The following is a 26,337-nucleotide window of genomic DNA, read 5'->3' as shown; positions in this document are numbered from 1 at the left end:
GAAATCAAAGGGGAACTAGAACGATGGAAAGGATTAAATTTATCATTTTCGGGGAGAATAGCGGCCATAAAGATGTTGGTCTTGCCCAAGATCCTATTCTTGTTTCAAATGCTACCGATTGTAGGGAAAAAAGAAACTTTTGAATCGTGGAGAAGGGATCTAAGTAATTTTATTTGGATAGGAAAAAAGGCAAGAATTCAATATAGATTGTTAACGGATGTTAAAGAAAGGGGAGGCTGGGGTGTCCCAGACCTAAAATTATATTATGCCTCTGCGTGCCTTTGTTGGCTTAAAGATTGGATTCTGCTTGAAAATAAAGAGCTGCTGGAGCTGGAAGGCTTCAGGAACTTGGCTGGTTGGCACGCATATTTATTACAAGAAAAGAAAGGAAATCATACAAATTTTACAGATCATATAATTAAAAAATCACTATTTAAAATATGGGAGGATTATAAAAACTTATTTGAACCGAAGACACCTTGGTGGGCATCACCGCTAGAGATGACTGCCTTAAATAGGCGGGCTGAGGAAGGAAAATGGTTAACATATCAGGAATTAATAACGAAGGAAAAAGATCAACTTATGTTAAAACCATATGAACAAATTAAACAACATTGTGCAAGCTGGCTACATTACTACCAGATACAGAGCTTATTTAAAAAGCATAGATAGGTTTTCTGGAAAATAAATCTAAATTGCAAGAGCTTTTAGTCGATAGTTCCAATAAATCATTAGCGAAAATTTATAAATATCTATTAGAATGGGAATTAAAAGATGAGGAAGTGAAATGTGTGATGACAAAATGGGCCCAAGATTTAGGAAGACCAATCTACAGAGCGCAATGGGATAAATTATGGAAAGTTAATATGAGATTTACAGCCTGTACTGGAATTAAGGAGAATATGATGAAATTAGTTTATAGATGGCACTTAACCCCAGAGAAAATAGCAAAAATTTCTAAGACGCAATCGATGGATTGCTGGAAGTGCCATGAAAAAATAGGCAGTTATTTTCACTGCTGGTGGAAATGTTCAAAGATTTTTGGTTTTTGGAGTGAAATATACGAAAGATTAAAGAAGATGCTTAAGTGTACGTTTGGGAAAAAACCAGAGGTCTTCTTATTAAGTATAACTCCTGAAAATATCCCAGAGGATAGGAAAAATATTCTTTTGTATGCGTGTGCAGCAGCCAGGTTACTTATAGCCCAAAATTGGAAAGGGGAGAAAATTCCGACAATTCAAGAATGGTTGATTAAATTAGTGGAATTCATGAATTTGGCTAAGATGACGGCAGCAATTCGAAATATATCCAAACAAAGATCTAAGGCTGAGTGGAAATATGTGGAAGACTATCTGAAAAAAGAAGGTATAAGAACGGATTTGGTGATTTGCTTAGATTGAGATATATGTGGGGAGATTTATATGAAAATGTGAGCTATTTATTTAGTTATATATTTTTCAATCATTGTATAAGGTATAGCAAGTTTTGTTTCATTATTAAGGGAAGCGATACACAGACAATTGGAAGTCAATTTTTAATTGTTATTTATAATTGTTGCTTTTTTGTGTTTTGTTTTTTCAAATATTATTTTTTGTGGATTATAATGTATAGATTATATGTTTCTTAGGGAGTTTGTTTGTTTGTTTGTTTGTTTGTTTGTTTGTTTGTTTCTATTGGTTGATTTGATATGGTTGTATTTTAGAAGTCTGAAATTAAATAAAGCTATTTAAAAAAAATTTTTAAAAAAAGATAGTATAGGAGGACTTGTGTTTTAAATGGGTTGGTGTCGTACAAAATATGCTTTTTTCAAAGTCGATCATATATATATATTGGCGATGGAAGGAGCACAAGCCAAGCCCATAGCTACCCCTTTCACTTGCAGGTAAAACTGATCCAAATGTCTGAAGTAATTATGATCGAGTATAATGTCCAGTATATCTACAAGAAAATGTGTGGGAGGTTCCTTTATTGATCTTGAATCTCACAGTTCTTTGATGATTTGTTTGACTTCAGGTAAAGGCACATTCGTGTAGAGCGATTCCACGTCCATAGTTATTAGATGTGCTGTTTCCGGTATCACTTGATTTTCGATTGTCCTAATGAATGTCTTAGTGTCTTTTATGTAAGAAGGAGTGTCACTTACAAACGGGTGAAGAAATTGTTCAATGTATTTGCAGAGTGGTTCAAGTAAAGAGTCATTACCTGATACAATCGGTCTTCCTGGTGTGCCTCTAAAGATTTATGTAGCTTGGGGGAGTATATAAAACACTGGGGTGCGCGCGTGAAGATTGAGTAAGACGTTTGCCGTTTTCAAATCAATGTAATGAAACATGATAGCTTCAGACAAAACCATGTGTATGATCCGTAGTATATCTTCGGTTGGATCCTTATTTAGAGGTTTATAAAAGGTGGTATTGTGGAGTTATCTATCAATTTCATTTAAGTAATCATGTGAATTGAGAATTACTATCGCGCCCCCTTTGTCGGCGGGTTTTATGACAATGTTAGTGTCATCAGCCAGATTCTGGATTAGCTCTTTTTCGAACACTGTGATGTTCCAATGGCGTATCGCGGCCTTTGTTTTTCCATCTTTGTGATGTCCTCCAGTACTAATTGATAGAATACATTCAGACGTGCATTGTCCACAGCTGGAATAAAAGACTTAAAAACTGATCTCTCATTGGGCCAGAGTTCTTGGATTCTTTAATTTTGACTTCTGGATATCACCAAGAACTCCAACTTCTACAGTACTTAACAAATTTAGCCTGATAAGCATCTGGCCCATGGAGCCAAAAGGGTTCCCCAACCCTGCTAGCACAACCATTTAGTTGAATACAGCCCATAACATCCAACCTGCAGTGTGAAGTCATACAGTCCACAGTTCTGCCACTTCAGTCTCCAGAGCCTAATCTACATGAGTACAGAATTAAATGAGTACATAGTTGAATAACCAACATAAACCATCATAAATTCCCTGAAGGTGAGTGAGATACAAATATGACAAACAAGTATGTGCAGTAACTTGATTGTTGCATTCATATTTTTCTTCTCCCAGATAAAAAATGTGTCAACAACTGTCATTGGTACTAATATGCAAGTTGTCCTGCATCCCCCCCTTTTTTTACCTGAAATGGAGATTGACTATTATAGTTCTTTAACTCCTTGTTAGCTCCCCGTAACAACAAAACTCTTGCACAGCTGTCCTGTAAATAAAGCACAGAATTTGTTACAACCTTGTAATCAAGTTACACTGCTGGTATTCAATACACAAATAGAGCCAAACTAGTCTTGATGCTAAATGTGCACCATTCTTTTAAGTGCTTAACAGCCACCAGTGGGAGGCAATTTTCATCAAGATTATGGCACAAGGTGAGAGATGGTTTAAACCTTTCCACCTATGCCTTGGTTCAGACAAAAACTGTCCCCATCCTGAAGTTGCTATTAGTCCTGGAAGGGCTTAAAGCAGTTTTGGGGAGTGATTGTTATCAGGAATACAGGAGAAGAGATGCTGTTTAAATCACCATACCTGTACATCACATTCCTGATAGAAAATCCCCACCACCACTGGTAATAATCAGTTACAGTTATTTTAAAGGAAAACAGAAAATCCCAACTTCAGGTGTCACATCCAGCTAGGCCCTAGGTTTAGAACTATGTAAAGTAAGCCCACAACTTGCACACATTTAACTTGTGCACATTGAGCTTTACGCACATGGGGGGAAATAGATTAAAAAGGGGGACAGAAAGGGGACAGGGTTCTGGGGGAAATGCATTTCTCCCACACCTCTTTGACACAGAGAGAATATAACATCTAAACAAGGGTGTGCTATATTTATTTGAAGATGGTATCCCCCAAACATTGTGATCAAACCATGGAAAGTTTTTCATGTGCAGTATCAACAAAGGGAAGTGCTTTAATGAACATGGTACATCCTGGATCTGACTTGGAAATAAGCCCCATTGAGTTCATTCCAAGGTAAGTATGTATACACCTACAGCCTTAAGAACTAATATCAATTTCAAAACATGTACCTCGACTTCTTTTTTAAAAAAGCATACTGGAAGAGTGTACTCCAAATACAAATCATTTCCAAAATTAAGAGATATTTTAGACATACCAAAGAAAGGAAAGATATCTGCTTAGATGGGTTTTTTAAAGAATTGAAGCAATAATTAATGAAGAAGCAGATGCTCTAACAGATGTTATATGAGTTATAACAGACCTCATTACTTGTGTATTTCTAAGGCAGTACAGCATTAGAATCACTACGCCAATAATGTTGAAGTTTTATTAAAAATAACCTAAATCTTTGTTTGTCGTAAGTTTTTGAGTATCAAACCTTTGGTATTAACAAATCCAATAAAGAGAGTCTAATGTGACACAAGTATTTGTTGTTTAGATACCACATCTAACTACCACAGATTTATGGCTATAAAAAGGCAGCCATTTCATCCATTAATTCACACTGTTCACTCCAATTATACAAAACAAATTTCCAAACTCGTTTCCTGCCAAGCCTATAGGCCAGCTGACCAGGGAGAACAAACCAACAACTTCATAGCCCTTATACTCAGGCCCTATAGCTGTTCTTCAGTCTGAACAATCTATAGCCAAATGAAGTCATTTGATTCCCTCCTCCTTTCATAGCTGTCAACTTTTCCCTTTTCTTGCGAGGAATCCTATTCGGAATAAGGGAATTTCCCTTAAAAAAAGGAAAAAGTTGACAGCTATGCCTCCTTTCACCCTGCTTACCTCTACCTTGTCTGCTTGTCTTGTGTGTTTACTGGCTCTCCACTTTGTCTTGCCATATACTGCCTCACTGCTTTGCCAACAGACCATCACTATGCTTTTGGCGTTTCACCCAATCCTAGAATCACCAACTGCTTGCCACATCCATCAGTACCACACCAGGCTGGACTAGGGGGGGTTGAGGCTATTACTACTGTCTATAGGTACACCTCCCCTTAACCAGGAAGCCTCTTGACCTTTGAATGGGCTTAGAGGGTCTGCAGCCAGAGAGACAGATCAGGAATGCTGCTGGTCTATTGATCACCCTGTTGCCTGGCAGCATCCCTGGTCAGGCTGGCCAAGATAGTCTCTAATATATTGTTGGAGGATCCTAATGTAATAATCCTGGGTGACATCAATATCCATACGGAGGCTACTGTTGGGCTAGCTCGAGACTTCATGGCCTCCATGACAACCATGGGTCTCTCTCAGATGGTCATCGGTCCAACGCACTAGGCAGGGCACACTCTTGAGGTAGTGATGAGGGATGGACCAAAGATAGGGGGAGTGCAATCCATTCCCATGTCACAGTCAGACCATTATCTGGTTAAGTTTGGACAGACAATGGCAGTAGAGAAAGCTGGTGATCCTGTTGAAGCCCTCATCTCGCTATGGAATGGCAAGATTAAACAGGTGGTTGACACAATTGCTCCTGAGCATCCACTCCAACTTTTCGGAGCATCTGAGGAGCTCTGGACTATGAAACAGGCCAGATGAAGACTCGAGTGCACTCTGAAGCCAACCAAACACTTTGTAACTCCCTGCCTATTGAGATCAAGCAGGCAACTTCACTGTACTCTTTTCAGCGCCTGCTGAAAACATTACTGTTTAGACAAGTCTACCCACATACTTGGAAAATTGAGGTAATCTTAATCTGTTTTTCTTTTTCTTTTGTATATTTTAAAGTAGGGTTACAATTTTTTTCTTGGTGTTACTGTTGTTTTGTCTTTTGTAAACTGCTTTGAGGCTTTTTACAATCAAGCAGTGCATAAATTTTATGAAATAATAAATCAATCAATAAATAAATAATCAATCATTGCTATGGTAGCTTAGCCTCGTCATGGCTCAGAGATGCTTTAAGGCAGGCATCCCCAACCTGCGGCCCTCCAGATGTTTTGGCCTACAACTCCCATGATCCCTAGCAAACAGAACCAGTGGTCAGGGATGAGGGGAATTGTAGTCCAAAACATCTGGAGGGCCGAAGGTTGGGGGTGCCTGTTTTAAGCACTCCACACTACATGAAAATATTCTTCACTGAATCCAAGAGGTCTCCCATTCAAACAGATATACTGAAAGCCTAAGTTTCAGAGCTGGTGAAAGGTGGTCCTTACAGTCTATATCTTCCTATGGAAGGCAAAGGTGGAAATGATCCACTGCAATGCACCTGCACACTGCTGAAAAGCATTTTTTTTTAAAGCCCATTTGGAGATCTGCCAAAAGTCAATACATGAAATTGTGCTCTGGCAGCGCAGTGGCAGCGGGAAGTCCCATTAGCTAAAGTGGTGCTTCAGGTTAAGAACAGTTTCAGGTTAAGAACAGACCTCTGGAACGAATTAAGTATGTAACCAGAGGTACCACTGTATGTGCAGCACTCACTGCTAGGTCAGCATGCACAGCTGCTGCCATAAAACCTGTCTCTCACTAATTACTATAAAATGCATTATTGACATTTGTAAAGGGCACCAAATTAAAAATGGTGGCTTTTTGTTTCCACTCCAGACTGAGGAAGAGGGAATTTTCATTAGGATAACAATACGGGGGGGGGGGGGGAGGCTTAAATCCCCTTCCCCCCAGAGACACAGTCCCAATCAGATTAAACCACATCCACTCCCACTGCTGCCACTATTCAACTTCATAAAAACAGCAGAATGTCCAATCACATATTTTCCTGTGTCATGCCTAATTTGGCCCTAAAAACAAACACGAAATGTAACAACATTAAAACTTAAAAGGGTCTTCAAAACAGAAGTACATCCCTTTGCTTTCACAGACAAAGAAAAATCTGCAGCAACAGATCACTGACCCACTTTCAAGATGCAGTTAGAGTTCTATTGCTAGTCCCTCTTACTTGCAGAGTTTTATGTTTATGTTTAGAGATAGCAAAACTACTGCATAAACCAGCAGTTTTGTTGTTGTCGTTGTTCTTATTGAGGGAGAGGAGATGTGTCTGGAAGGAGAGGTGCTGAGGAGAGCAATCAGTGCTTCAAAATAAGGGGAGGTATGGTGGGGCAGCCCAGGTAAGGGGCACACAGCACAGGCAGTTGATGACTGTGCCATGCTCCAGCCCCTCCTCCAACCTGGGGAATTGCAGTTGTCCTATCAGCCAGCCATTGGGTCTGCAGCAGCTGTTGCTGAATGCCACATAAGACCTCCCTCATCCATGATCTGATTATGGATGAGGAAACCCATCTGGTCTGTATCAATGATACCTGGGTGGCTGAGCAGGGTGGAGTTGGTCTCGCCCAGCTATGTCCACCCTGTGATCGTCATCTGAGGCCCTTCTTCAAGTGCCTCCTCTGCCAGGGAAGGGAGTTGTTTGATAAAGGAACATATTCATATTAATAAGAGTTCAGGTTTTTCAGATAACTATTGCACTCAGTAGTTGAAAACAAAGGATTGTGCATCCCAGCTTAGAGAGGAAAAGGCACCTAAACTTCAGGGAATGTTAAAATACAACATTAAGGGCCAAAATGCACATTTTGTTAGACATGTATTCACATCTGTGTGGTGTTGTTTTAAAATCCACACAGATAAAAACTGCAGTGTGGGTAGTGGTTTTTTTTGGGGGGGGGGAGGTATACGTAACCCTTTCCTTGTGGCACAGAACCAACAAAAAACCCCACACCCTACCTCAAGGCCCAGGATGGATGCTGCTACTGGCACCAGAGGAGTAGAGCAAAAATAAATAGTATGAAACTGCTTCTTTTAATTTGTGAAATTCATTAATTGTACCGTATTCCATTTCTGTTATCTATTTAAACCTCTTGTTCATCCTACATAAAACAGTGCTTGGCATCTGTATATTAATTAAAAGTGGAAGAATTGGCCAGACTGTGTTTTCAACTGCCCCCATTTATCTTTGAACAATTGACAGGCAAAAATAGCTACATTTCTGATGCATTACTCAAGGATGCCATTCACAGAGCAGCATGAAAGACTTGCTTCCTAGGGGCGCTAGCAACAAGCCCGCTAGAGCTTCTGAAATGTTATCTTCAAACATATGCTTTCTGGTGTCAAATAAAGTACATATTTATGTTTGGATGTCAATCCTACACAGGCAGAATTGTAAGATTTTCTAACTATGTAAGTCAGATAATATTACACCACCCAAACCAAATAACTTAATAGTGCCCTTAAAAGTTTACAGTTTTTAAAGAATTAAAGCCAAAGTATCACAAAGGGCATACATACTGTTCCATGTCAGCTTGCTGTAATGGTTGGAGTGTTGAATAAAACCAGGGGAACCCAGGTGCAAATCCTCACTCAGCCATAAAGCTAACAAGGTTATCTAGGGCAAGTCATGCTCTCTCAGCTTAGCCTACCTCACAGGGTTACTGTGAGGTTGAAAGGGAAAGAGATAACTGCCTTGAGCTTTTCTGGAAGAAAAGTGGAATATTGTCGGAATACGTTTCACGGATCCGCCATGGATTCATATTTATTTGGTTATTTTATGAGGTTTTCGAGATCTACTTTTGGTATAACTGCGCGCAAAAGCGAAAGTGAAAGCATGAATGAATAGTGTGGTTCACTTATGAGATTAATCCGCCTTTATATTATAGTTCCGGTCATGTTCAAAGTTGTTAATGAGCGTTAAACTTGCTTCCCGCCTTTTTGGAGGGCAGCAACAGTGATTTTATTGGTTGAGGCATTGATGATGATGTCACGTTTGTTCCCTAATAAAAGGCAGAGGCACCCCGCTTAGGCACGTTCGTTCGTTCGTTCGTTCGTGCATTCTTTCATTTTGTTTTAGTTGGGTTTTAGTTGAAGTCAAGTTTAGTTTAAGGGATTAGGAGCGGGCTGGATGGGTTGGATGGGTTTTTCTTTTAGTTAGAGTTAGATCGCGGAAGATCATTCGGTTTAGCCTTAGTTAGGTTTTCTTTTAGGTTTAGCCTAGGGCTAGAATTGCGGAAGATATTTCGGTTTTAGTTTTATTTAGCTAGCCTCGCGGAAGATCGGGCGCGCAGGGACTTTAAGCTTAGGAGAACTTAGCTTAGGGGACGAGCCTATGCGGGTTCTGCCGAAGCCACTAAAGATACAACCGGTGTCTGTCTTCCTTTGGGGAAATAAGGGGAGTAAAAGGTTTAAAGTAAAAATTTTATTTTCATTTAATTGGTCCGTCTATTCAGAGTCAGGGTATATTCATTTTCACGAGGCAACTTTTCACTAAGAAGGCAACTAGGAACTCATACACCTTCGGAGTCATCAATTGGCTTACTCAGCTTCCTTCGGATTGTGAGACTTGGCCGGCGACCGTGCTCAAAAGCACGCGGAACGCTGGCCGCTTTCCCCGCAACTGGTACCTCGTGCATGACTATTTCAAGTTGCGCACGAGGAGCTCCAGCACCCAAACCCCGACAGAATATTAAAAATGTAATTTATAATTAATATCAGGGAATGGTAATGGCTGAATTTTGATCCTTGCAGGGGTTTGTTTTTTTAAAATATATCTAGGGAATGATTTCTGTTACCTGCTTCGTTTCAATAAGTCATATAAGAACAACAACGAAACTATAATAACTAACCTGGTTGTAAAGTGCACAGATATGTAACGCTGTGTTTCCAGAGGCATTTTGTGCTCCCATATCAGCTCCATAAAACAGAAAATGTTCTAAATGCTGGACGTGCCCATATCGACAAGCCTATGAACATAAAAGGTTCATATTTTAATTATGAGATCTACATTTTTAATGTAATTCATTTCACTTATTCTGAAGTTTCGAGAACGTATTACTAGATACAGTGAGGTGTATAGTACTACCAAATGTGTTGTAAGCTGAGACTCCAAAATGCAGTGGTCATCCGCTGCCATTTCAACAAGTCCACTTTTTCAGAAGTTGTGTACAGCTTGGTGGTGAAGTATCTACTTCAGTAGAGTTTCAACAGCAACACCATGCACAGTTTTAACATACAATTGCTTTGTGTGTTTAGACCTTTTACCTTTCCCCAAATAAATTCACACAAGAGTCAGATATTTGGTTTGGGTTTTGGCAGAAATTTAGGCCACAACTTTATTGATTACAACCAAGTGAGTGGTTGCATAGGTTCTGGTTCCACTATCTCCCTGCACCCTTTACAGGCAGTGCTGTCCCAGAGCCACGTTCGTAGGACAGCCAAGGATGAACACCAGGGACAGCTGCTGGAAGGAGCGCCAATCAGCCGACCTGATGTCCCCTGGACTCGGGCGCGGGCCGGACCCCTTTCGGGGAATGCCAAACAAGTGAGTCCCTGGATTCCTCTACCGGAATATCCTTCATTTGCATAGGCGTGGCCACGTCACGTGCCACGCCTATCACCTGAACCAGAGCCTATCTGCAACCTGACAAGTTGTGATGATTTGCTACGTGGCAGGCGAAACCCAAATGGCACCAGCCAATCAGCCAAGTGGGGAAAATTCCTGCCGTGCCCTGCCCCAACGGCAGACAACACACGACGGCATAGCAAGGTCAAGCGCAAGCCCTAAATATAGGGAGAGGTGGGTGGGTGTTCTGATGCAAAAGCCCCAAAGCAGAAGCTCAGTAGCCTCGTATGGGCTTAAATAGGTCCCGCGTTGCTGCTCTTTCATGACACCCCTTTGGTCAGATTGCACCCCAGCAACACGGGACCGACCTATCGGGGTTGTGGCTGATTCCAGATTACCCCCCCCCCAACACCGGGTCAGGTGGCCAGGTCACACCGCAACACATGCCCTCTTTAAAAAACGCTTTAGAAAAATTCTAGAATAATGGTCTTAACCAGGGAAGCTTGTGATAGCATGGTCCTTTTCAAGTAACAGGTTGTAATAAAGCAGTTTTACTCGAATTTTCCAAAAATTGTCAAGCCAGAAGACAGGGGGAAAATGTACGTTAATATCCTACAATATTACTAGGCTACACTGAAATAAAACGTTAGCTTGATCCTAAATATAGCACTTTAAAATAGTATAAAAATATAAAAGGTTCTAGATCAGGGGTCAGCAAACGTTTTCAGCAGGAGGCTGGTCCACTGTCCCTCAGACCTTGTGGGGGGCTGGACTATAATTTGGGGGGGGGGATGTACGAATTCCTATGCCCCACAAATAAAAAGCACACATTCAATTCATGTAAAAACACGCTGACTCACGAACCGTTCACAGGCCGGATTTAGAAGGTGATTAGGCCGGATCCGGCCCCCGGGCCTTAGTTTGCCTACCCATGCTCTAGATCTGTCTAGTCATTGAAAGAATAAGGAGTGGCATAAAGTTTATAGGGAGAACACGCACTATCTCCACACACACCCCAAAGCCTCTGTCCCCATGCTTTCCACACCAACACTAAGTGAGAAGCTCTAAAAGAGGCTGAATCTGGAACCTCCCCCACAATCAGGAACCCTGATAATATAGCCTAACATGCTTAGCAGTCTCCATCAGACCCTCCTGGTCAATGTGGAAGGATTGGGGAGTGCCTTGTTTTTTGGTGGCAAGACACTAGCAGAAGCAGGAAAGGAGCAGAGCTTGTTTATATTTAACAATTGTTTGTTTCGAACTATGATTTAATGTGACACGTGAACTGAGCAATTAATGAGAACCTGCTTAGCAATAAAGCATCCAGAAGAACCCAAGAGAGAGAAAATAAACATCTACATGATAGTGTATCCTCAAATGCCTCACTATCCAAAGGTTCTGAGCTATTCCTGAAACTTTTGCTGTTCTCATCCTCACTAAGAAATGATCTGGAAACAAGGGTTTGACTCTTCAGCTAAAACGGCACAGTCCTGAATTTGTTTTGTGCCTATTGTCCTTTGGGGGACTCCTTCCTACATAATTTTTTTTAAGATGGGTTCTATTTTCTACCGAGTACTTTTGGCAAGTTTGGGGATCTAAATATAGTGGGCTTTATTTGTTTTTCAATAGATAATTAAGTACATCCCCCCCCCCTTCTCAAAATCAGTTTTTACTGAGAGTATCCCTGCCTTGCTACAGGACTGTTCAGAAGCTCTTCAGAGGTTAGATAGGCCACTGGGAGCACCCTTAGAATTTCTCTAGATTATAATATTTTTTATTGTTGCTTGCCTTCTGACTGGAACTTCTTTTCCTCCAAAGGGAGGTATACGGGGTTTTTCAAGGTGAGTCAGAGTTTGTTATTACAACTGCTGGCCTGAAAAGACCGTATCACTCACTCTAAACTGTAACAACAATAATCTGGCATCTTTGTGCCTTTTTGACTCCATGACTTTTAACATACAGTGGCCTTTTTTCCAAGTTTTCTGCATAGCCAAAGAAGCCAAAAGATTTTACCTTTTCCCCAAACTTGAGTATACAATCTGCAGAATTTTATAAATTAATAATCAAAGGTGGTGTTCCCACTGTTATTCCTACCATTATAATAATATTTTAGACATATATTTGAGCTCTTAATACAGAAAGAGTAACTATATGCTTTTTTCTTTTAAAAAAATGTTTAGGGGTTCTCTCATTTTTCTACTCATATTGAAATACTGCCCCTCAATGACAACAAACTTAGATTCACAAAATGTTTAGGGTTATGCGTACCCCTGCATCCCCCCAGAAAAAAGCACTGTATATACCTACAAAATTATTATTGAAGTTAATATTATAGTAAACTGAAGCTGAAAACTCCTGGGCATGCCAAGTAAAATGCCAAGGCCACTAGATGGCACTCATGATCATATTTACAAATCTAGTTTTTAAAGGATGTTGAGAAATAGCTAAAATTATTATAAAAATTATTATAAATGACTTGCCTGACAAATACCACAAACCAAATACAAACTACAAAGACGTGCATTGACAACAAATGTTACTAATATGTACAAGAGTTGTGTGTGTTACAAATTATTGCAAGTAAAACTCTTTTTCATATACTGCATACATATGCTATATAAGTGACTGATTCTGTGGAGAAATTATGCAAAAAATTAGAAAACAGGCCACAAGACAATCAGCTGACGATTTGGTCTTGAGGAACACTCTGAATGGCCATTTTGAAGGCTGAGCATTTGCCTGCACAGTTTGATTTCAAACCACTGGGCAATTTTTTAAAAAAAAATCACCTGACTTCAGGAAGATAAAATATCTTACCTGCCTTTCAGATCCAGTTTCCTACCCCAGTTCTAGAAAGTTTATTTTAATTTCATTTTTAGTATGCTGCCTTTCCTAGGTCAAATCCAGAGCATCCATTAATTCAAATCTAAGGTACATGACTTCCCTCAGAGAACTCTGGAAACTGCAGTTTAAGGTGCAGGGTATTTTGCCCCCGTGAAGGAAAACTGCAGTTCCCAGGATTCTTTGTGTAAAGCTATGTACAGTGGTACCTCGGATTACAAACACTTCGGGTTACAAACTCCACTAACCTGGAAGTAGTACCTCGGGTTAAGAACTTTACCTCAGGGTGAGAACAGAAATTGCGCGTCAACGGCAGCAGGAGGCCCCATTAGCTAAAGTGGTACCTCAGGTTAAGAACGGTTTCAGGTTAAGAACGGACCTCCGGAACAAATTAAGTTCGCAACCAGAGGTACCACTGTACTTTAAATGTTTGTTAAATGTATGGTGTGGATGTGACCATAGCTAGTATTTGGTAGCCTGTTAAAAACTGATTTGCTGGAGATCTGCTGAAGATGCAGTGCCATCTACCTAAAATTTGCATTTCAGGAAAGTATTATCTGCATATATTTTTAAAGGATCAAATAATTTTTTTAAAAAAAGCTATCACTTAAAACAAAGAAAAGCATATCCTAAATTTCTCCTATGATACCCTCAACCCTTAGGTTAAAATACTACTCCAAATTAAATTAGCATGAATTAAAATTGTCTACAGACACCTCTAGTGGGACCGATTGTGTTATGTCCATATTTATATAAAACAAGACAAGAAAACTTCCTGTCTCTATAAACAATGCTTTCAGAAAAATTTCTAGAAGGCAAGTGGTGACTGAAGGCTCCTTCACTGTGCCAAGATATTTCACACCTACCACAACCGATAAGACCAAATGGGATTGCATTACAGTCTTCTGAATGATGACTTTCCCCCCTATTGAGCCTGTACTCTTCAATTAGCCCACATTCTTGATGTAAACCAACCTGATTTGTCTCCGATTACAACTACAAAAGACTGCTTTTGATTTCTTATGATAGTTCCCAGTGCAAACAAAGGCGGTGAGGTGCACATAGGGCCTTTTGAAAAGGAGATTATGAATTAATATATCAGGTTCAGCAAGTGTTAAGAATTCACAATGAAGCTATGTGCAGATAGAAAGACAGAGAAAACTAACTCAAGGCTTGCCGCTACTTTAAGTGCCAGTGATGGGCTGCGTTTGGAAGCCGGAAGAACAGCAGTGACCTACACAGCTGCACAGACTGCGACCCTTCCTCACAGGGGAGTTCCCCCACCTGTCTTAGGGTCTCCACTCTGGATTTGTGCAGGATTTACTCCTTAGCCTTTTCTTCTCCCAAAGATATCCCATATAGCAGGTTTAGGATCAGAGTTTTCCTTCTCCTAGATGAGCTACCTTCCCTGGTTAACTAGCCCCATCTGCCCCTCACTTCCCTCTACTGCTTGTGCAGAAATCTACTTCTTGACTGTTGGACCCAATCTTGGCCTCGTCTGCTCAATCTGCCAGAGCCTGTCTTCACCTGCAGGAGAAGTTCCTAATTCACCAAGGGTTTCAGACCCATCAGCTGGTTCAGCTTGCCAATCAAAGCCTTTTCCCAGGGTGTGGCTGCTGTCACATGCTAGCAACTTCTAGGAGTCACAGGTGAGAGCTGAATGCAGGGTGGGGACCAAAGGCAGACAAACTACCCTCGAAGAAACACAACAAGTCTCCCAACAGAGGCACTATCCCTCCATCAATTTTTCTACTTCTTACCAAAGAAAAAAACATGCACACCTTCGCAAAGCCACACAACACAGAAGAGAGATGAGTGAGGTATAAAAGCTGTTTTTGCCACACCCCTTCCACATAAAGCCAAAGGGCCAAATTACATGTTATCTTAAGCACACAACCTCCATGTCTAATACATATTTAAAAAGAGGACTATATGGTCCCGTTTCCCCAACCCCAACTTGATCAACTATTAAAACTGGCCTCAAAGGCCACCTGGAGTAAAATATGGAGTGGTGATTGGAGATAGGACTCTCTATGTTTTGGCACATCGCCTGAGGAGCTCCCTTCATGTAAGTTTGCCTGCCGCTGTTGTCAGGACCGGTGCTAGGGCTTCTGGAGCCCTAGGCGACACCAATCTTCTGGAGCCCCCCCCCCCCGCCCCCCGCCAAAGCCTGCTTTGGCGGGAGGTGGGAGGTAGAGAGGCAAGCAGCGGTTTCTCTGCTGTAGCAGAGAGGCAAGCAGCGGTTTCTCCGCTGTAGCAGAGAAGCCGCTGCTCGCCCGTCCCGCCGCCTGCCCCCCCGCCAAAGCCTGCTTTAGCGGGAGGTGGGGGTGGAAAGGCAAGCAGCGGCTTCTCTGCTATAGCGGAGAAGCCGCTGCTCGCCCATCCTGTCCCCGCCCCCTGCCAAAGCCTGCTTTAACGGGAGGTGGGGGGTGGAGAGGCAAGCAGCGGTTTCTCCGCTGTAGCAGAGAAGCCGCTGCTCGCCCATCCCGCCGCCCCCGCCAAAGCCTGCTTTAGCGGGAGCCGGGGGGTGGTGTAGGGGGCAAGCAGCACCTCTCCGCTACAGCGGAGAAGCTGCTGCTAGCCTGTCCCACACCCCCGCCCAAGCCTGGCCAGCGCCCCCTCCATTTTGGCGCCCTAGGCAATCGCCTAGTTCGTCTAAATGGACGCGCCGGCCCTGGCTGTTGTTATCCACAGCAGTTCAGTTTTACATGAAAACTTTGTTGTTGTTGAGTTCTTTTAGCTGGAGAAGGCAAAATGTTGCATTTAGGGTGGTTTTATTTTTAATTGCCTGCTATGATTTCTAGAGTGGCTAGCAAATTATTCAAACAAATAAACAATATGGTTCTAAGATGGCGAATACAGTGGTGGTACCTCTGGTTACGTACTTAATTCTTTCCGGAGGTCCGTTCTTAACCTGAAATTGTTCTTAACCTGAAGACCACTTTAGCTAATGGGACCTCCCACTGCCACTGCACCGCCAGAGCACGATTTCTGTTCTTATCCTGAAGCAAAGTTCTTAACCTGAAGCATCATTTCTGGGTTAGCAGAGTATGTAACCAGAAGCGTATGTAACCCGAGGTACCGCTGTACATTTTGAGTCCAACAAACAAAGTGATCCACATTTCCCCATTCCACCAACAGCATTGTAAAATTATGTAAATCTGCTGCTCTGGCTGACTATACCGTACTAGGTGGCTCCTACTGCAGAACCATATTCATTAACTCTGCATAGCTTGAACAGGGAAATGGGAATGTGAAACTGTTATGAATCCCTTCTCTGGAGTTTGGTAACACTAATTACTACATGTTTGGCACTCATTTAGACTTATGACTCTCCCAGACTACCAGCATTTCTAGCACTGAAAGCAGTGAAGACACACAGAGCTATGGAGATGAACGAACTGTAGCATTGCCTAATTAATATTGAATTATTCATTCCACTGGGTAGCTCAAGAGGGCACCAGAAGCACTGCTATGGAAGTAAGGTCCAGAAAGCTTCACCATTCTAATGAGATGGTTCCGCCTGCTAAATACTGTATTGAACCCTGTTCTATTGCAATTGTTTCAGAGCTTCATTTACAAAGTGAGGGAGGCCATGATTCTTACAGCTTTATGTATTATCTGACAGCACGTAAAGGATCAATTTAGAGAATGGTTTAAAAACAAAGGATTCAAATGGTCAAATTTCCACTGCAACACATACAATGATCACAGCACCTGGCATGTCAGGAAATGCGTTTTTTCTCATGTCATTCCTTATCAATAATCTGCACCATTTTGCTCACATAAATAAGGTTCAGGCAACTTTTTGCATTCTAGTGGTAGAATTAATTATCAAGAAGAGCAAAAATCTGAAAGAAGGAAAAGCATTTTAAACTATTGTAAATTACTTTATGTGAACATTTTTAATTATTTTATGTAATCCGCCCTGAGACCTTCAGGTATAGGGCGGTATAGAAAACAAACAAACTAGAGTTGTACCATGTATTTTCTTCATTTCAATATTTGATTTGAAAGGATCACATTTGATGAAGCCAAAGAAATTACTCAACAAACTTCACTTCACCAAAGTGAATTCTTTTGTACTCTTAGCTACTGTTATTTCTTATTGGCACAATCTCCCTTCTTCTTCTTTACTGTAACTGTCCCAATTTTTGAGCATCCATTATATCATTACCTGCACAAAATCACATGGCTTATCATAGCCAAGAAGATTAAATGACAGTTGGGGAAATGGGGCTGAAGACATCAAGAAGAAAAGAAAGGGAAATATCACACAAAAGGGCAGCACAGAAAGAACATAAATGTATTCACATTGAGTGCCAAAAATCACCCAAAACTGGCAACCTTTTTTCAACAGCCACAGAAATTACTACAAATGATGTAAGTGAGCTCAGCTCTGCCCTAATTGAAATGGCTTACCAAAATAAAGTAATGTCTGTAGAAAGCTAAAGGAATGACCATATGCTAGGTGTAGGTTGTTGGAGATCTGGATACTTCTAATAGATTTTAAGATTACAGAAAAATAAATCTCACTGTGCTGGGGGGGGAGGAAGGGGGGTGCAGTGGAGGAAGGCTACCCCAGGTGTCACCACTGAAGGGGGTGACAAAATGCTGGGCAGCACTCACTGCGGGGCCTGCAGCACACCTGAGCCACGTGTCACTCCTGGGAGTGACGCGGTGGCTTGGGCGCCCGCAGGCACTACACTGCCCCAAACGGTCCACCCGCTGCCTCCCCCTCAGCTGTGGGGCGGCTGAGTGGGAGGAGGCAGGCAGACTCCTTGGAGGCCCCGTGGAGTGTCCTGCTCCGGCTTGCCCTGCCCTACGGGCGGCTGGCCCCACCCCTGGGAGCAGGCCATGCGCACTGCCCCAGGCGTCCAATTGGCTTGCTACGCCGCTGCACTGTGCACCTGGACTTATCTTAATGCACCAAAATTAATCTTCTTTCCTACCTGGTGAATCTCCTGCCATCCATTTTCATCTTTGCAACCCACAGTAGCATGTTCATGAAGCAAGAGCTCACAACAATATGGATCTCCTCCAACCACAGCAGTGTGATACAACGGTGTCAGTCCACAGCTGTCTTTATAATTGGGAGATGCTCCAAGTTCTAAGAGGGTCTGTAAGTAATTATAGGTTTTGAAGAATTAGGCTAATAACTAAACAAAGATGATCTGCATATCCTATGGTTCTTATTTCTGCATAAGGCTATCTATGTGCACACCATACATATACTGTTCAAAAAACCCTGAACTTCATGCAGGGGGAGGAGAGAGAAGGTCGGTCGGTTGGTCAGCCAAGCAGACATGCTTGTGCTGACAGAATGTTTGTTTTAGTGCGACCATTAATTCCTCGCAAAGGTTTAATGAAGTTTGGGATTTTGTGATAATGGCAAAACATAACATCATATATGTGACCAAGAATGGCAGGCGACCATAGAAACAGTATTGTCAACAAAAGTTAGCTCCAACAGCACATTCAAGTAAGTTTTGAATTTTTCTAGAAGAAATGTTGTTCTTATGTCAATCTATATTTAATGTATTTACTTTGGGATTAGAGCTTTGTTGATTATGGCAAAATGTTGTTAAATAAAACAAAACATTAAATAAAGAAGTTAATATCCAAAAATGCATAACCCAGCACCTTTCTGACCTATTAGGTCCATCAGGAAATTTCAAAATACAGAGGCTTACTCTTCTGTTCCACTGTTTGAACAACATGGCAAAAACCCCAACAAATTAAGAAATTCATGCACATTAAGTTTAAAGGGCAAACACATTAACAAAAGATAGTAACCCACTGAAACGGATATTCACTTCCAAAGTCAGATAAATGGCTGTAGCTCTATTCCCATTTTGCACAAACAGATATTACCTATCAGGCAACAAGGTAAAGTTTCACCACCCTTTTTATTTCCACCAAAATGAATTCTTTGTTGAAAGCCAATCTTGGAAGTCCGAAGTCAACAAAAGAATCCTTTGAGTGAATGTAGATTAAAAGATCCATTAAGGATGCTGATAATTAACTCAAGCATTTTCCTTCATACACTCTTCTATATAAAACAATGCATAATGGACATAACATATGAATTACCTTCAGGGTAAGTTGGTTCTTGGCTCTAGCTGCTTTGTGTAATGCTGTCATGCCATCTTTAGCTCTGAAATCTAAATGAGCTCCTCCATTTCTCAGGGCTTTGATAACTTCAACAGTATTGCTAAGTTGAGCTGCCAAAGTCAGTGGGGTTTCTAAAGTGGGAAAGAATGAAATGAAATAAATAATTATGCAACTCCTCTTAAGTCATATAAAGAATATAAATTCAGCTCACTTCATATACACTAGACATTTCTTCTTCGCAATTTCCTAAGAAGTCTGTATTTTCTGCTAACACGTGAGAATTATTTACTTCATACCTCCACTTTCCAAGTCATGATAGTTAGGATCAAGTCCCCGATCCAGCATCTTTGTTAGTTTTTCAACAGACAGGTGGTGAACGTGGTCCATACATTTTCGAAAATTAGCCTGAAAGATAGCATTATGTGAAATACTTTACTGCTGTAAAATATACAGTTTTGTTATAAGCAACGATCGTCATCTAGTGTGTATCCAAAATCATGTGTAAACATTAATAAAAGTATGCATATGAAACACACCTTACTGCCCATTTACTTTTGGTTTATTATTTTACTATTTTTTAGATTTTATATCTCACCCTTCCTCCAAAAGGAGCCCAGGATGATATGTGTTAAACACCTATGCATAGAAATCTATTTCACTTATATATCTTTCTGAGCACACCTATTAGTAAATGGTGGCAAGTGCACTGCAGGCTTAAAATAATGCCTACTCAGGGCAATATTGTTAATGAGGCCCATGCAGAGCTTGTCTGAGGCCTGGGGCGGGAGTCTTGTTCTTGGCTTGACAGTGTAAGTCCAGCAGGTTCCTGGCAGGGCCCCTGGGTTGGCCTAGCCCTCCAGGACACAGCCCAGGTGTACCTGGCTGCCCCTCACCCACCTGCCATAGCTGTCAAGTTCTGGATTTGAAAATAAGGGATCAGCAGTCTCACCTATCCCGGGGACAGTCACATGTCAGTGGTGGGTGGAGCCAGAAGCAAAAGTGGGCAGAGCAGCAATGTAAACTCCAAGCAGGCTCGGGCTCGGAGTGGAGCAAAGAGGGCAGCCATGTGCTCCGCGGGATGGAGCCCCATCGTCTTCTTGTCTGATCCCATCAAAACAGGACAGGAAGCAGCAGCTGCTCAAAGGCAGCCAGGCTCCACCCGCCAGCTAACCCTATTGGCCGGCTGAGGGGCTCGGCGGCAACGGATAGGGGCTAATGCAGGGATAGGAATACCCCCCCCTGTAAGCACGGGAAACGGCTCCCACTTGCTTTGAGGGCTGAGGCTTCTCTCTCCAAGTAGGTGAGATCTTCCCACCCAGTCCCTGGCCAGCAGGGGAGGAGCTGCTTCCATTAAAAACGGGAAATTTAAGGGAAATAAAAAATAAGGGAGAGCAGCGGGAAACTGCTTGAAATAAGGGAGAATCCCGGGGAAAACGGGATACTTGACAGCACTGCCACCTGCACGGGCTTGGTGTTAATGCTCTATCATAGCCTTCTCAATCCTCCAATATATTAATGATATTAGCCCCTTAATGTTTCACCAGATCAACTAAATAAATGAAAAAATGTGCACAGTATCAGATCTTATTAACAGCCTGGTTGCTATCTGCATTGTAATTTCCTTAGCTTGTTCCTATAATCAGGAGTTTTTTAACAAAAGTCGATAAAATACACCTTAAACAACATTTTCTGCTAGTCTTTATTCTTACCACATTAGAGGCTCTTCACTTAAACATACCTTTGTGTGGAGCTTGGCTAGCTGCTTTTCATCAAGATTAAATTGTCTGTACACCCTTTTCTTATACCGAAACTGAAATGGCAACATTATTTGAATGTTACTTTTCATTTTAGAAATATTCTAGAAAAAGAATAGTTATGGTGACTATTATTTTAAAAAGCAACCAGGTAAATGTTAACATGCTTTGAAGGGACAGTTCCCATAACACTCAAGATACTGGGACAACCAACAGAAGGCTTATGTGTTAATGTAGATAGCACACAAAATCATAGTTTGTGTTAGTTGTTCTTGATAACCAAAACCATTGTCTGAATTTCCGTACTTACAAATTCACCATGGTTTAGAACTGCTTGTCGGTTTTCATTTTTTTCCAGTTCCTTTCTCTTTGTGCATCTGTCTGTAGAAGCACTTCAGATATCACAAGCCATAGTCTACACAAACCATAGTTTGGAAAAAACAAAATAAAATAAAAAATTCCTTCCAGTAGCACCTTAGAGACCAACTAAGTTTGTTCTTGGTATGAGATTTCGTGTGCATGCACACTTCTTCAGATACCAAAGTATCTGGGGGGGAAAAGAAAGAAAGTATCTGAAGAAGTGTGGATGTACACAAAAGCTCATACCAAGAACAAACTTAGTTGGTCTCTAAGGTGCTACTGGAAGGAATTTTTTATTTTATTTTGTTTTTACCTGTAACATAGTTTGGAAACTTACTTCAACCATGGTTTCCTATTCTGTTTTGCTGGCTGATCACAAAGCATTATTTGTCCATTTATTAATCACGCCAAACCATATCTTAGCATGAACTGAATTTATGTCAAATATCATGGGTGCATTGCATCCATTAAAAACTGCAAGCCTTTAAAATGCCCAACTATAGTTGATTGCACCCTATATACTGTATTTTTCCATGTATAAGACATACATATGGTTGGACACTGTTCTCGAAGCAACTAGCATGAGTTTGGCCAAACTGCGGAAGGCAGTAAAAGACAGGCGTGCCTGGCGTGCTCTGGTCCATGGGGTCACGAAGAGTCGGACACGACTGAACGACTGAACAACAACAACAAGACTATATTCCCCCCCCCCAATTTTTTTAAGTTTAAAATTGGGGGTCATCTTATACACAGAATGTTGCAATTTTTTATTTCTTAATTTTGGGCTCAAAAAATAGGGGTCATCTTATACATCGGGGCATCTTAAACACAGAAAAATATTGTATTTTATTGAGTTTCTTTAAAAGTATATGTTTAGGCTTTCATACACTATGGCACTTTTCACGAGGAATTCTTATGCATAATGAAGAACACTATGAGGGTTCAAAGTTTGGGTATATTCCTTAAGCAGAAATTTAGGGCAGCACTGCAATAGCACAGCAAAAATTGGTATAATATGGCTTCAGTTTCTTTCCCCGTTGTTCCTTTCTTCTCATCTCACCTGTGTTATCACTTTAGAACAGGGATGAGCAGATAAGTCTGTTTCAGGACTGTATCACTTTTGTGTGCGCTCATTCATTATTTGTTCTGTCCCATTTCTGCATTAAAATGTGCTTTTAAAAAATGGTTCAGCACAAAATGCACATCTAAATACATATTTTAACCTTTCTCACAAGATTCAAATTCCCAACATATTTTCTCCTAAAATATACATTTTAAAAAACCCTTTTGGTGCATGTGTGTTTTAACTGAAAACTACACAGCAAGATTCAGTGTGAAATTTGAAGGATAACAGTCTTCAAATCTGTACATTAGTCCAGGAGATAATGCTCCAAGTCGGTCTGGATCATAATTCACAACGAATGAATTCCACAAGATCCATACTCTAGACACAAAGAAATGGGTGCTGCCACAAATAGATGGCTGCATTGTAGCCCAACAATAAGAAACAAATTGTTTGTGATCACCCAGAATAAACTGAAATTCCTGTCCATAGGAGAAGATAGTGAACTCCTTCATAAGAACATGGAATTGTAAGATTTTGTCATCTTGTATTCAAAGATTAGAAAAGAAATGCTTTTTAGAATACACCTGCTGTAGTCCCCTGAGGCGTGGCATGTCAACTCGCATAATTATATCTCAAATTTGAAAGCAGTGGAGTTCTATATTCTTGTACCATTCTTCTTTTAAAAATAACCTCACTCCCCCCCCCCAGATTTCTTCACTTAAACTATACAGCAGTTGCTGTTCATGCTCTCAACATGTTGCAATTTCCCCAAAACGTGTAATTATACATTGGAACCAAAGTCAAAAATAGACTTCTGTTTACTAAATGAAATTCAAAAACTACTATGCACAGATGAAGAAAAGGAAGATCGTTAGACATGTTGATGAGCGAAATTGCCATCCTTAATCATTTACTTCAGTGTTTCCTTTTAAAAATAGTCTTGCTGCCCCATTCTCTTTCTTATCTCTTCCCCCTTAGGAAAGAAGACTCAGTCCAGGCATTCCTTCCTCATCCCATAGCAAATTAACTCTGTGACAGTTGTGTCTAGAAGCAACACTACCAAAAGGTAACTGAGCAACTCTTGCTTGTGTTTTTCAAGTGAGACCCTCCTGACCCACAATTGGCTGAAGCCTCTGCTGGAGAAAGCCAGAGCTATAAATTTAGGCCAACCTGGTGTGGAAGCTGCTCTATAAGTAAGAGAAACCCAGCTGATGAAGCATCTTGGTCCCACCGACAAAGCAAACGCAAGGTAACAAACGGAGTTGACAGCTGTGTGAGAAGGGCAGCATGGACTATGTTTCCTCCCTTTTGACCTAACAAATCCCATGCACCAAAGTAATTCTATTCAATATTGACAGGTATGCAAGTAGAAAGTAATGGAGAAATATCCCGTCTGCTAGACATTGAGCTCTTGGACCTCAGGGGACTACTTCACTTCTGTTGGCCAAGTTGGCTGACCGGGAGAAGCTCACAGTTGTTGGTGGATGAAGCCTTGAGGGAGCCAATGGTAGCATCCCACTCCCAGGGTCTCAGGGAGTGCAATGTTACTCTGAGGAAGAAGGGAATCATCTCTTAGAAGGGACCTACTCCTTGAGAGACTAACAGATACCCTCTCACAGTGAGAAATTTTATCTGGGAGCAGGAGGATCCTTGTAGTGTGTAATATCATCATTAGTGGCATAGATAAACTGGGTTGGTGACAAGCAGGCACACTGAATGATTATTTGCCTGCCTGGTGCTGAGGTTGAAGATGCCACACATGGTTTAGAACAGATAGCCTGCTAGGTAGGGCTCAGGAGGAGTCAATGGTCACAATATATGCTGGCACTAACGACATGGGGAAATGTGGTTGTCCTGGAAGCAAAATTTAGAGCACTTTGTCAAGGATTACTAAAGGGCAACAGACATTATTGACAAGACCTATGTAACTGCCCATCATATTAGCTCCATTATTTCAATTGTAACTTTCCCCAGATCCTCTCCCCCCCCCACTCAAAACAGCTTCAAAGTACCAGGATGTGAGTCTTCTGTATATACGTTATACAAGTACCTTAGGTGAAGGGCAGTTAATAAATTAAAATCAACAACAACCTTCATACTATTAGTACTCAAACCTTAAATAAATGATTGTTCATTAAAATACCTCTAAGGTTGGAACACCCTTGTTTACAGGTTGTGGATATTCCATAAGAAGTCTTTCTTCATCCAAAAATTTCCCATCTCTCCCATTGTTCGCAGGCTGAAACAAGCCATAATTGAGAACATCTTTCAAACTTTGATTCAATGTGCAAAGAATTCGCTGTTTTGCTACCCATACAGAGGCTTCAGGATTAAATCTAATACACTTCTGGAAAACACAAAAAGTAGAAAAGGCAATTAGTACACACAAAACATAAATCAATTCACATAAATTATCAGGGCTGCTACATAAGGTGAGTACCTCTTTAATTATTTAAAATAAATGCTGATGCTTTATACAAAGCAAACAATCTTGTCCATCCCAGAAGAGATAATGACATATTTCAAAATATTTTTCTCCTTTACCTAGACGTATCATATTTAAACTTTCTGACTCACATTATATGCTATTAAAGGCAATATATGAACATTTTCAGTATACAAGCATTTCCATATGTAAACTAGACAAGCATTGTGATATAGTGACTATAATGATGCAGTTCGTAAGTAATATCAGGATACCATGATTGAGTGGTAGCCGAGGAAACGGGAAGTCTGTACTTATTGTATGCAGATGCGCCAGCTCATGACTAAAAGTTGCACCACCAGCTATAGTTGAGCATGCATCTACATACAGCCCACCCTTGTTCTGCTGCCGCCATTTAACTACGGTCTGCTAACAAGCACTGTGTGCCCACAGAGACTGCAACTGATTTGAACTGACATTGCAGTGTACGCTCATGACATTATGAGCTGCATTGGATATATTATGTTTACAGATGGTCACCTGGAATACTATAAGCACTTACAAATTTCTGTTTAAGGGATAGTAGGCTGTGCTTTAGGTTCTGCTAATTACTTTTCAAACCAAAATTGAAGAAATACTGCTAATGATACAGCAGGAAAATATACAGCCGAGCAGATGCTGCAATAATACATATCACACATTAATGCATTTATCAATGAGATGATTGCTCATGAATACAGATGTAAAGCTGTCTCCAAAATGCTTCTCTGCATTGATTAGTTTCAGAGTGCCTTTCAGTAGCAGAATTATAAGAAATGTCCTTTGACATTGGTATAAATACTCTGCCTCAAGTTTTTACATCATACATGGATAGTGAGAGACGTGAAGTTTAAAGCATAAAATAGGAATTAACTTGAAATAAAATCAATGGAAATTTTAAAAATATATGATTATTTTTAATTATTTATAATAATTATCCTTGGGTGTTGTATTTATAATTGTTGTTTCTGGGTGCTGTAGCCAGTGTTAGTCCTACTCAGAGCAGACCCATTGAAGTCAAGGGACATGACTAACTTAGGTTCAGTAATTTCAATGGGTCTACTCTGAGTATAATTTAGTTACATACAACCCATTCATTTTAATAGTTAATTGTTCATTAAAACAAGTTAATCAATACTAAAAAATTAGTAGCAGTAGGCCATTAAGAAAACTGCTGCTGAAATTATACATACACACACACACACACACACACACACACACACATATATATATATATATCACAATTAATAGTTTTTTATACTTGTCACATGTTAAGTGAATGTAACTATCAATTTTACACCCCAAATCTGGCAATGTAAGCAGTCTAAGTACTCTAAGTATATGGCTGGATCCACAGAACTGTGACCGAAGTAGAAAGACCATGCAAGAGCAAGCTTTACACAAGCTATACATATAACTTAGTTGTACATTAAACTTGTATATCACGTTCCAGAAAATAATAAGTGGAAGAACAACTTTGGATTCCAGCCT

At 40.7% G+C, this 26,337-nt stretch overlaps 1 protein-coding gene across 8 annotated transcripts in view; it reads right to left on the bottom strand.

The window, feature by feature from the left end:
• SHANK2 (SH3 and multiple ankyrin repeat domains 2) overlaps positions 1-26,337 on the bottom strand; it is a 315,835-nt gene that overhangs the window by 249,637 nt on the left and 39,861 nt on the right. For all 8 annotated transcript variants that reach the window (XM_033150235.1, XM_033150297.1, XM_033150242.1 and 5 more), the window contains exons 3-9: positions 24,526-24,729; positions 20,941-21,012; positions 19,499-19,607; positions 19,182-19,333; positions 18,041-18,208; positions 9,532-9,648; positions 3,126-3,203 (exon numbers count right to left, since the gene is read on the bottom strand). In XM_033150235.1, the coding sequence (XP_033006126.1) occupies positions 3,126-3,203; positions 9,532-9,648; positions 18,041-18,208; positions 19,182-19,333; positions 19,499-19,607; positions 20,941-21,012; positions 24,526-24,729 (900 nt within the window). The remainder of the gene's footprint in view (positions 1-3,125; positions 3,204-9,531; positions 9,649-18,040; positions 18,209-19,181; positions 19,334-19,498; positions 19,608-20,940; positions 21,013-24,525; positions 24,730-26,337) is intronic.

This window comes from Lacerta agilis, chromosome 1 (genome assembly GCF_009819535.1).
Source record: "Lacerta agilis isolate rLacAgi1 chromosome 1, rLacAgi1.pri, whole genome shotgun sequence".
Taxonomy (NCBI): domain Eukaryota; kingdom Metazoa; phylum Chordata; class Lepidosauria; order Squamata; family Lacertidae; genus Lacerta; species Lacerta agilis.
The sequence above is the reverse complement of the archived record's forward strand: the minus strand, read 5'-3'. Positions and strand labels throughout refer to the sequence as shown.